The sequence below is a fragment of the Pundamilia nyererei genome, unplaced genomic scaffold, assembly GCF_000239375.1.
Source record: "Pundamilia nyererei isolate P.nyererei 1_Seehausen unplaced genomic scaffold, PunNye1.0 scaffold00127, whole genome shotgun sequence".
NCBI lineage: Eukaryota > Metazoa > Chordata > Actinopteri > Cichliformes > Cichlidae > Pundamilia > Pundamilia nyererei.
In genome coordinates this window covers 1,644,964-1,657,570 of record NW_005187528.1, presented here as the reverse complement: position 1 = coordinate 1,657,570, position 12,607 = coordinate 1,644,964, and the positions used below count along the sequence as shown (strand labels likewise).

The window sequence follows — 12,607 nt, the reverse complement described above, 5'->3', positions numbered from 1 at the left end:
ATGTCCCTGTTGCAAAATATGGTGAAAACATATCCAGTGGGCCAGATGGCATTAATTTGCAGGACAGCACTTTGGAGAAGTATGCACTGATACCAAGGTTCCACGAAAGGGTCTCATAGGAATTGTTTCTGATCTTTGTACCCTAACAGTAGTTTTATCTGATCTCCTTATAGCATGTCAGTGACCCAGGCTATGGAGTGGCTGATTGAGCATGTAGATGACCCCTCTGTGGACACGCCGCTACCAGGCCAGGACTCTTCTGGGGCAGCAGGAGCTACGGCAGCTGCCACTCCAGGCCCCCCTGCTTCAGCTTCTGCTTCAGCCTCTGGTCCTAATCCTCACCGCAGCCTATCCAGCCAGTCGAGCACAGACGAGAGCAACAAGCAGGATGAACTCACAGAGATCTTCAAGAGGATCCGCAGGAAAAGGGAGTTCAGACCAGATTCAAGGGTGGGTGCAATTTTAGCTTTTATACAAGACTTCAGATTTTACAAATCTCCTCTCAGGGTTCTCATCGGCTGCATGTTATTTGAGTTATTTGATATTATATTTTGCACTATCCTATTGTATATTACTGTATACTACTATTCTTATTGTATATCTTACTCCTCTGTTCCTCTGTCTCTCTTGCTGCATTGAGCATGTGTATGACAAAAGAATCTTTCCTCCGAATAAATAAAGTTCTTCTTATCTTATCTTATGTGGGACAGGGCCACACTTAAACTTGAGTGATATTCGATTTTGATGGAAGTTTTTTTTTTTTTTGTTTTTTTTTCAACCATAACTTGTTCACATCTTATTAAGTAAGTTTTGTGTCCCCATGATAGCTGCTGGAATTGCTGGAATAGACTTTAGATAGATTTTAACTGTATGTGGGTTTTTTTTGCTTTTTTTTAATGAACTCTGCAGGCCGTCATTGCATTGATGGAGATGGGCTTTGATGAAAAGGAGGTGATCGATGCTCTGAGAGTCAATAACAACCAACAGGATGCAGCGGTAAGTTTACACATCGTCAGTAGTTTTACTATTAATAAACAAATTTAACAGTTAGCTCCCTCCCCCCAGTAATTTCTGAAACCTTCCAAAAACAACAAGTCCAGTAACATTGAATACCTGTTTCACTTGTTTTCAGTTAATTTTATACTTTGACTTCCATAAAGATTTTAATTGGTGTCCTTTTTGTTCCTTACTCTGCAGTGCGAGTGGCTGTTGGGAGACAGGAAACCTTCTCCAGAAGATCTGGACAAAGGCATCGACACCAACAGCCCACTGTTTCAAGCCATCCTGGAAAATCCAGTCGTCCAGCTGGGTTTAACCAATCCCAAAACTCTTCTAGGTATAGTCTCATTGAGTGTAAAAGCCAACGTAGTGTCCTGTTTTTGAAAATTCTCCCCTAAAGTAATATTAAAAACTTTTTGACATCCTTATATTATTGTGTAGTTTTAGGAACTCAAATATAGTCTCATTCTGTAAAATGAGACAGAAAAACCACCAGCAGCTGAAAAAGATCTTGCTGAGACGTCCAGGAAAACTGTTCGAACAGTGTGAAATCATTCTTTTTATTTCATTCACCTGTGTATATATGGTTATTTTATATTATGTTTTGTTGTTTGTGTGATACTAAACATCCATGAAGACTTGTGCTTTGGTTTCGGTGAGTGAAGTTCTGATATTTTATTAGTCTGTTACTTTTTTTCTTGATATCTGTCCCTATAGGTTAGCTAATAACCCAACACTCCACTCGCTTGTTCAAAAACGGTCACTCCTGGCTCCAAAACATGATATATAAAACATAAAGAAGCAATGAAGGCACTAACGTTTAGGCTTTAAGTCACTGAGCCCAAAACCAGCGGTTGACATCAGTGTCCACTTAAGGCATATGACATAGAGAAAGGCCTGTCTACCTGTCTTCACCAGTTGACAGAAGAGGGGAAAGATTTGTGGGTTGGAGGTCTATTATATAACTCACAAATATGCTTTGTGTTTATGTGCAGCGTTTGAAGACATGCTGGAGAATCCTCTGAACAGCACCCAGTGGATGAACGATCCCGAGACCGGCCCTGTCATGCTACAAATATCCAGAATCTTCCAGACCCTCAATCGCACATAGAGCCTCCTGGTGACACCCCCACCCCCATCCCGTGTATGACTGTGGCAGCTTCGTGTGTATGTGTTTGTGTGTTTGATCACACTGAGGCGTACGCTTGCATGTATGAATGTGTATGTATGAGCGTGGGAGAGACACAAGTATTGTTTTTTGCCTTTTAAAGACAAAGAGAGAGGAGTCAAAGTATGAATGAAGATGTTACAGATATAACTTATTTATAACAATACAGTAAAAACACTTATACAAAACAGATGTTAACATAAAGTTATTATTACAGTAATAATATAAATTGAGATTTAGTATATTGTTTTTACATTTTAATGATAACAATTTATAGGTATGACAGACATGATTTATTTTATATAATTTGTCCACGTGTAAAAATGACATCAGACATCAATTTAAAGTTTACACTTCAACAAAAACTGTTTTCTATGTTTTGCAATATTTAAAAATCAACTGCAGTTTTCAGTGTCTCTTTAAAATGTTTCATCAGTGGTGAATGTGTGGAAGACTTCTGTCAGTATCACATCTTCTTTTTCTTCTCCCTCTGTTTTAATCAAAAATCAGTGCTTTATAACTGAGAGGAAAAAGTAGAGTCAAAGAGGATTTTTAAAAAGAAATCTTCATTGAGCTTCTTCAAACATATTTATTTGACTTTCTTGCCTTTTAGAGCAAAACTGTACACTAAATCATGTCTCAGTCATGTTTTTACAAGAAGATTTTATATTAGGCCTGTGTGTGTTTACTGTCGATGTGCTCATGATTGTCATATTGTCATGTTGCTCTCGTCTGGCACTTCTTCACCTCTATGAATATCGCGTACCGCAGCACTAGTACAAGAAGAAAGAAGGGTTTGTGTGTTGTCTCAAAAGCATGTACTGGTAGCGAAGAAGTGAAGCTTATGACAAGGTGGTTGCCTTTTTAAACTTAAATTTGAATGATGAAGATGCATGCTCGCTTCATGCTTGAGAGGTGCGAGTGTCTTCAAACATATGTGGAAACAATAGAAGTTGACATGCAACCAATTTCTATGTTTTGATTTGTTTTTTTGTTTTTTCCTTTTTTTTTTCTTCCTTTTTGAGAGCAACAAACATTTATGCTGTCAAACCAAAATGTCACTGTATAACCTGCCTTGTCATTAGATGTACCCAGTGGAGAAAAACCCTGTATTTCTGTGCAATAGCAAGGACTTCTGTTGACCTGTATAGACATATATTTGAGTGTTAGAGATGTGTGAACTGCAATGGGTAGTGTGTTAATAATAGCCTTTGCATTGAGTACTTAAAGTCTCCAGATACATGAAGGAGAGCATTGCCTCTCCTTGTTGTACAAGAGATTTAAAAACAATATGGAGGGTGGTGTGTTTTGCCAAGTTTTTGAGTGTTTTTATTCAATATTTAAAATGTGGTGTTGATGTGACTTTTTGCTCAGGGAGGCTGAGATTGTTTTTCTAAACTTGTCGCTATGGCAAACCTCTGCTCTACCCCCTTCTAGTTTGGCATTTGAGAAATGGCTTTAACTAATCTGTGTAGAACTTTATCTATGAATAAGAGCACCACATCAAATGGTTTGGTAAATGCAATATTTGAAAATATTTAAATGTTTTTAGAGAAAATTGTCTGGTTGAACTATATATTACATTATTTATATCAAAGCCAAACTAGTAATATGTTCATATTTATAACATTTTTAGCAAACCTTGAAGCTAATCTACAAATGTGAAAAAATATAATGCTTCAAATGTTGTTTTTACAAACCATCATTAAAATGTGTTTATGGACTGGTAGGTCACAGTGTGATACAAAGTAATGCAGCATGTTTGAATTTATGGAAACCTTTCTGCACACTGTGCCCAATTGGAAATCTGTCATGGCCATCGTGACCAGTTGTCTCACCACCTCCATGCTTTGCATTGGCATGAATACCAAACTATCTTTCCCTCTTAATATTCTGATACGAACATTGGGAGATTGTACGCTTAAGGAAGAAAAATGGCCACAGGAAATGCTGAAAACGGTCAGAAGGAACCCGAACGAACAAAGTGAATTTTATTGCTAAGGGGCAGTGAAGAGGGAGTTGTTGGAGTCTGATTATTGTTTCACCCAGCCCACGTGTCGGACTGTCCCAGATCAACAACCTATGCAATATGCTCACAGTCTGTTCGTTCAAGCAGCCTAATGGCTACTGGCATCTAAATCACTATTGCATTAAAATTATTTTTTGTGGTTGTATGTTGTGTTTTTGTTTCACAGATTCCATTCAGCAATGCCACATTGAAAATCAGTGCAGAATGTCGCCCATCTTTAGGTGGATGGAATTAGTTTACCTGTATACAGTACATTAAATTTAGTTACATTTATAAATATTGCTGTATTTTATTTTATCTAATATTATATATAATATAATATATTTGATCTAATATTTGTTCATTTTCCAGAGGCGGTGGTTTACGACACCAACTGTCTACCATCTATAATCCAGTTTTGAGTTCCCTCCCCAGACGCCTTAACGCCCACTCACATCCTGGGCCATCTGACCTCAGGAAATCGCATGATAAGGTGGGGCCAGGTTTCACAATGAGCTCACCCGAAACCCTGGCGGATTTTCACACCTTGGCTCATGTGATTAGAGGATCATCAGGGGGTCCTTTTGTCCCTCTTTGGGGGGAAACTCCCACTGGGTTTAAATCTGGGACTCCACCATTTGACCCTTAGAACTGAAGAAGCTTCTCGGATGAGAGGTGAAACGTCTTCAAGCAACTTAAAGAAGTCCAGATGCTTTTCTTTGCAAGCTCCTTTGACTTGTTCATTTGCTTGTATCTCAGCCTATTTTTAATGTATTCACAATGAAAGTACAATAAAACTTTCTTTAAACCGACCAACTTATAAAATTATATATACAATTATTAAATTTAAAAGGTCGCCTATAGAACTTAGTTGCGTTATGGTGTATGGTAGCAGGACAGGACGCCACTCAGGGTTAACGCAGGGAGACAGAAAGCCGCCACTCTTACATTTATAATTTAGAGTTACGTGTACTGTATGCTTTTGGACACCTATCCATTTTATGGCAAACTGGTCAGGTATCCAGAAATGCACTCGAATCAAAACAGACAAAAACAGAACTATAGGTTATTTGATTTATGGTTCTTTTATTGGTGTTTTACAATTTGAATATTTTGACCATTTTTTGTATTTGTTCTTCAATTGGGCAATTAAATTTAGTTCCAATTTATTTATATAACTCCAAATTCGAAAAAGTGTCTACAGTATTAAGGTAAAAAAAATAAACACCAATTTGGCAATCTCCTATGAGCAAGCACTAGGCGACGGTGGGAAAGAAAAACTCCCCTTTAACAGAAAGAAACCTCTGGCAGAGCCAGGCTCAGAGAGGGGCAGACATTTGCTGCAACTGTTTTGTATGTGAGGTGACACTTCTCAATTTTTCCAATTTGTTTACGAGTGAGGGGAGAGGGTAGCAGGAGATCGACAGACAGTTTGGTCGTGCGACTGCAGTGATGTGGACACTGTACTGGTCCATCATGGTAAAAAAAATAGCTGACTGTAAAAGCGAAGCTGTTGATTTATCAGTTGATATATGTCCCTACCCTCACCTATAGTCATGAGCTCTGGGCTTTGACCAAAAGAATGAGATCACGGATACAAGTGTGGGAAATAAGCTCTCTCTGAAGGGTGTCAGGTATCTCCCTTAGAGATAGGGTGAGGCGCTCGGCCATTCAGGATGGGCTCAGAGTAGAACTGCCACTCATCCAAAGGATGTGGTTTGAGCATCGGAGAAGAATACCTCTTGGGTGCCTCTTAGGTGAGGTGTTCTGGACTTGTCCCACTGGGACACACCCTGGGGCAGATGCAGAACATGCTGGAGAGATTATATCTCTCGGCTGGTCTGGGAACATCTTGGTCTTCCCTGAATCAGGTGGCTGGGGAGAGTGAAGTCTGGGCTGCTCTGCTTAGGCTACTGCCCCTGTGACCCTACCCCAGATAAGCAGAAGAATAATATTTTATATAATCATTCCAGAATTGTAACTGGCCTTTATTCCATTGATTTTTTTAATCTTTTGCATAAATCTTTCCAGGTTTTTCTAATCCAGTAATACATAGACTGGAGGATCATTCATGATGATCCATCTCCATCACATTGGTAATTAATAGTTTAATCTGGGTTTCGTAATACAAAGATTGCTCTAGATCTACATTCTAGTTTGTCTTTTTCTTCTTTGGGCATAATTGATATAACTGCTTTGCTCCATGAGGGGCCATTTTTTAAATCCTTTAGTTTTGTATTGAAGGCCAAAAACAAGCCTTAGCTCAGTTCAAACTGAGTTTTTGAGTTTTCTCAAACTCAGCTTGAAAAACCTCAAACCACTCAAAAGGAAAACCATCTGGGCCACCTGACTTGTTTGCTTTAAGCCTGGAGATGGCGCTGTTTAGCTGCAGCTGTAAATATTTGATTTTGTTGTTTAGTTATGGCAAATAAGTTGGCGTGAATTCAGGGACTTGCCAAATTGTGGCTCACTGTCTATGTGTGGTTGTTATACAGTCTTTATTTTTGAGATTTCTTTTGCTAGTATTGTACCTGGTTTTGACCTTGATTCATAGAAACACTATGAATACTTTATTTTTGACATCAAGATTGAATTTTGCCTGCTCAGTTAAACGTTTCTTATCCCAGGAACATGTTAGCATGTTTTTCAGCAAGTTGTCTAAAAGAAATGTTCCGAACAAACACAGATCACAAACAACAGATAAGCATAAAAACAACATAATAAATAATAACAAAGAATATAATTCATCCCACATTATGTAGAATATAAAAAAAACAACTAGCTGTTTATCTGCTGGAGAAAAGTTGCTTTTATACCAAGTTGTTCTTCACAGTAGACAGACCATTTAATAATTTGATGGAGTGAGTTTTTGTTCTTTACAGATAAATATCCAAACTATGTCGTCAGTGAAAGCAAGACAAAAATCAAACCATCACTGTTCTTTTCAGTATGGAAATAACATGACAGACACAGGGGCCCTTTTTAGCTCACAACTTCACAGTTTGCTTCAAAGTTCAGTTTGGAATCAATAATCAGGGATATTTATAACGGTGAATTCATTCCACTGTCTGACTCTTAATGGCTGTAACCTGTTGTTTATGAGTATGTGTTCTAAAATCAATCCTCATATCTTTTGTCTTAGATATGTTTCATCGAGAATTGGGCCATGACTGGTGTCTTTGTCCAGCAGCCAACTATTAATGTTCCTGCTTTGACACATATTTGTATACAGGATAAATACTAAGGGTAAAAGCACACATCCCTGTGGGCAGCCAATTGACAATCAAACTTGATTAGAAAGAATTGCATTTATCTGGACTCTTTGAGTCCTGCTAGACAAACAAACAAACAAAATCCCCCAAGACTCCAGCAAAATGTTTTTATTTGGGTTAAATTGTTCTAAAAGCTTTCTGATTAAAATATGAGGATGGATTGTGTTAAAAGCCAAAGAGAGCCAAAAAAGTACTTGAGCACGAGAATCCAGTTAGGTTCAACAAAGGTCACTGTGGGATCTTCTACTCCATTATGTGGCCTGTAATGCTGGCATGCAAACTGCATGGAGTCAAGTACATGTTCAGTTTTTCTTAAAATCTCAGACTTTTGAGTTTTTGAGTATTTCCACCATAAATGATATATGAATAAACATTCTGAAATGATTTACAGTTTTAGATTTCGAACCAGGAGCTAAAACTGCGTCTTTCTTTCATTAGTTATATAAATACATATTAAATATGTAATGAAAGTGTGAAGTGTGAAGGACAGTGCTTCTTCAGTTTTAACTTTGAGGAACAGTTACGGATATTACGCAAGCTCTACAAAATCATCCCAAGTCTTCAAATTCATATACCATCTTTCACCACTAGATGCCATCATTGGTCAAGACCGCAAGGACAAAACAGGACTAAAGTACAAAAGAAAAAATGTATACATATATTAACGCAAGTGCATGTTGAAATATTAGTATTTAAGAGAAATTAAATTGACGTTCTTGTGGGTTAATTAAATAGACATATCAGAGAAAAAAATTGATTAACATTATTTAAACAGGTTCTTTAGGAAGTCATGTTACAAAAATGCAGTGCGCATGAATCCAGTTAAAAATAAGATATTTTTAAAAAGTAATATTAATAGTAAAAAGCATAGCTGTGATGCAAGGCGGGATTTCAGTTTCCAGTATTACGAGTATAGTCTGGAAGCTAATCACGCATGCGCATTGTGCGCGTTTGGGAAGGCTGGGATAATAATTGCATTTCTATGGGCAGAGCGCGAAGACACTGCTGATCCTCGCTGCATTGCTCGAGCCCCAAACGTATGCTTATTTTTTATCTAACATGGAGGGTTTAACACTGTGATAGATTCCCAGCCTTAAGACCCGCGTACGCTGTACTTTTTTACTGGTGAGCCTCCCGTTTTCTCCCTGTGTTGTTTCGGCCCAAAGTCTGCCGTGGAGCGGTTGTCACACAGGCCGCGGATCGGTTCTTGTTGTTGGGAGGGGACCACACTGACTCGCCTCCAAGCTAGCATTATTAGCTGGCTATAATGCGTCGCTGCCGCTGGTGTGTTTTCTATATAGCAGGCTCCTGTTTATTGAGACAGGTCCTTGGTTAACCGTTTACCCGACGGAACGAAAGTGTGACTTGGACTTACACCACACCTTTCAAGGTAATGTCTTGCCAGCTAGCTAACGTCATTCATGGGACCATTGAGTGGTCCTGCTGTACAGCACACACTAGCAAGCTAGCGGTTAGCTGGTGATAGTTAGCGGCTTTGCGTTTCATTGCATGGCCGCTTAGTAGACCAAATGTTAAGAAAATCTTTACTGTTTCAGCTAACGGTTGATCCCGTTAATAACGTTATCGTAACGTTAGCCTGCTAACGTATTAAAGTATGTTAACATTAGTTATGGCCTTGCAGCGTTTACAGTACTGTTGTGGGCCGTTAATGTAAATGAAATTGTTGCAGGTTTGTTTATTATTATTATTATTGATATTTTTTACAGGTAATGCGATAACTTAAACTCATGACTAAATAGAACTTTAGATTTCTGACAAACGGAAAAAATCCGTTAGAACTCATGTGTGATAAGCAGGTGTGCACTAGTTTTCTGTCAAAACCATACTAAATTTAGTCAGTATCCTTCTATTAACCTATTAATGTAATTAGTATTGCCTTTTAGGCTGTTGACAGGATAAGACAGTCAGAACCTGTCGAACCGTTGTCCAAGTAAAAGGTGAACACCTATATGACAAAGAAGTTAAAAGTGAAACTGCTGTGATTTTGATCTAACTAATCAGAAAACACAAGTCTGCTTGGCTGACTGACATTGATAATTTGTAAGTTTGTATTTGAGGTGGAATACATTTGGTCTAAAGTTGGCAACTGCTACTAGAGTTGTGTTGCACAGTGTAGACGTGAGTATCAAATTTCTAAACTATGACAAAGATTGATCACATTCCCTTTGTCTACATGTACTTGTTGCAAGTAAACTTACTGTGATCACAAAGGTTAAACCAACATCATACCCTTTGCTTTGCAGTTGTGCAATAGTACAGTCAACTGTGTGCTTGTCAAAATGTACATAATGATCATAAAGATTCATTCTTGCAGTCACCATGACTTCAGTTCAAGGTGATTTAAGAAATAGTTGCTGCTTGGAAATCTCAAGTCTATTGTCTACTGTTTGACATCATGAGTGACTGCGAAATGCCTCTTTGACACTTGTGTCTCAATGACCACATGTAATTCTAATGGGTCACTAAAGGAAGGAAATAAAAAAAACAACATATTCTGTTGATAAGCAACAAACATTGTAGTCAGTGAGATTTCAGTTAAATATGTATCAGAAAATCACTTATGAGTCATTTTAAAGGAATTTGTCACTTGGCAAATCATGCCTGGCTAATATCATATTATTTGGCATTGGCTCTTACTCAGCATAATGTCCTGTATAATTTTATCTTTAACAATGTGTTTTTTTGTTTTGTTTGTTTTTTGTTTTTTTGGTTAAAGATGGATGTTGATTTGTGTGCTGGCGGGGACAGTACTAAGAGAACAGTAGAACTGGCCGGAGTTGCAGAAGGCACAATGGACGTTGTACCTTTGGAGATGTATGACTCCGCCAGAGCAAAAATAGCAGCCAACCTACGGTGGCTGTTTGCCAAAGCCTATGGTATTGGTAAGTAATTTTACTTGCATTCATGCTACACAAATGTCATGTCTCACAGTTACTTCAGATGTTGTTGTTGGCACATTGTGTTTACTGCTCTCTACAGTGATAGTCAGCAGATTGTGTTGCGCTCCAGCAGCGAAACTTTGACAGCAAAAACCCAAGAGGAAGAAATACTTGTGTCTGTGCTCTTGAGCCAAAACTGTTTCCCCCCCATGGCACTTGGCAACCGAACTCCCATACTGACTCACCAGATCCTTCCATTCTTGTAGGGCGGCCAGTGAGAATGAGCCCAAATCGGCATGAGTGACAGGCACTAAGGATTAGGCTATATCTGTTTGACTGTAGTCAGAGCATGGAAAATACTGATCTGCACTGCCAGTCACTCGCACTGCCTGTTGAGATTGTATCGGCATTAGTAACTTTGTCAGATAGGGGCAGGTTTTCTTGCTTTGTCTGTGGTTGCTTTTTCCAAGAGTGGAATACATTTTAAGGGTGAAATGAGTTATGTGAAATTTAAGGTAAGCATTTTAGGATCTGTTTTAGTGAAGTTGTGGAACTAGGACCCTTTTTAAAAAGTACTACTGTTTACCTTTAGTACAGTTGATATCCTTTCACGATATGTGCATATTTTATGTTAGGTGGCAAAAGGAATTATGGAGACATTGTTATATAAAATCTTCTGCAATTTATTTCACAAAGACTACATTTGAGTCAACCACTGTCTGCTGAGCTTTGATACATAACTGTTGCATGTGCACCGCACTGTTCTGACGATATTGTAAACAATTGAATTGCAGCTGCTCTTCTGTGCTAAAGTTCTCCGTCAAACATACTTTTCTGCAATATGTTTTGTATAGAAAAAAGTTTTCATGTTGGAGCTAAGGGTGGGTGATACAATCTCTAAATTATATTACGATTTTTCAAAGAAATTGCAGTGATGATATTTATGATACAAAATAAAAATACTGAACATTTTATCTAAAATTGTAACTTGCAGACAGTAGAATTTGTTGGTGCAAACAAAACAAAGGACATTTTCCATCCCTTTTTTTCCCCAATGAACTACTGTCATTGATGACAGACTACCTAATTAGACCTGTGAATCTGTTGCCTCAAGATTCCAACAGCAGCAGCACCAGTATTATAGAGATCAATAGTTGTGACACAGCCTATGTAAAATGTAATCACAAATGTAGTGTAGGTAGCATTTTTCCTGGAAACCTTAAGTAAAAGTAGAACATACTGCTTAACACTTAAGTATAACAATAACTTAACTGGTTTAATCTTGTAATTCTTTAGGAGCCTGCAAAAATATTTTCACATAATAATTAAACTGAAAAATACTTGGATGTTATGTCTTGGGTTGAGCTTTGTAATCCCACTTTTACCACTATTTGGATTGGCATCATGTCCTTGGCCGCTCGTTATGTAACCGTGTCAGTAATTGAGTGATTTCAAGCCACCATTTTGCTCTTCCTGTCATATGGAGCAAAACTAGCAAGCGCTCCAGTAATACGTAGTTGAGTGATTTGTTTACTTTTTGGTTGCAACTGATGACTGGTCACGTGCCTTCCTAGCTCGGTTGAACTTGACAGTTTTTTTTGTTTGTTTGTTTTTCTCCTCCCCACAAGTAGTGAAACAAGTTTCTTGGTTCCACCTTTATGTGTGAACAGTTTTCTTGCATATTTCGCATAGTGTTGTGCTTAGGGTTAAAGGTTGTTGATGTAGCTTAGTCTGTAGGTACTAAATTGTCAAGCCTGACACACTGGTCTGGCTGTCTAACATGTCTGGATTGTCTTGTTTTGCATGCTAGGGAATGTGCACGCAAGAAATTCCTATGCCATTGATATTAAAATATGACACTTTTATATCATGGAAAATGTATGCCACATTAACTTGGTGGGTATGATGTGAAATCCCTTAAGTTAAGTGAGAGCTCACCAATATATGAATTTACAGGAGAGAGTTACAGAAATGCTATGGAACCCTTTTAGTAAGAGATGACTTTAAGGTAAACTGGATCCACTGGTTGCAGTGGGGATATCTACACTTTACACTTACATGAGTTGCTCATACATGATTTTGTGCTTCTACTAATGCTTGAGGAAGTTTGGAAATGTGGTGACTTTCATGCAGTCTATGCACCACATTGCTTGGTGACTCTACTTTGTATTAGAGATGGCACGATACCACTTTTTTATGTCCGATACCGATATCATAAATTTGGATATCTGCCGATACCGATATGAATCCGATATAGTGT

At 38.2% G+C, this 12,607-nt stretch overlaps 2 protein-coding genes across 2 annotated transcripts in view; both read left to right on the top strand.

The window, feature by feature from the left end:
- Positions 1-4,341, top strand: part of ubac1 (UBA domain containing 1) — an 8,955-nt gene extending 4,614 nt beyond the window's left edge. Inside the window, 4 exon segments of the mRNA XM_013913355.1 lie at positions 174-450; positions 910-996; positions 1,198-1,336; positions 1,995-4,341. Coding sequence (XP_013768809.1) covers positions 174-450; positions 910-996; positions 1,198-1,336; positions 1,995-2,110 — 619 coding nt within the window. The 3' untranslated portion in view covers positions 2,111-4,341.
- A 4,066-nt stretch (positions 4,342-8,407) lies between these two features.
- The window catches only part of camsap1b (calmodulin regulated spectrin-associated protein 1b), a 31,418-nt gene continuing 27,218 nt past the window's right edge, over positions 8,408-12,607 (top strand). The window contains exons 1-2 of the mRNA XM_005743124.1: positions 8,408-8,837; positions 10,185-10,350. Of these exons, the coding sequence (XP_005743181.1) occupies positions 10,185-10,350 (166 nt within the window). The 5' untranslated portion in view covers positions 8,408-8,837. The remainder of the gene's footprint in view (positions 8,838-10,184; positions 10,351-12,607) is intronic.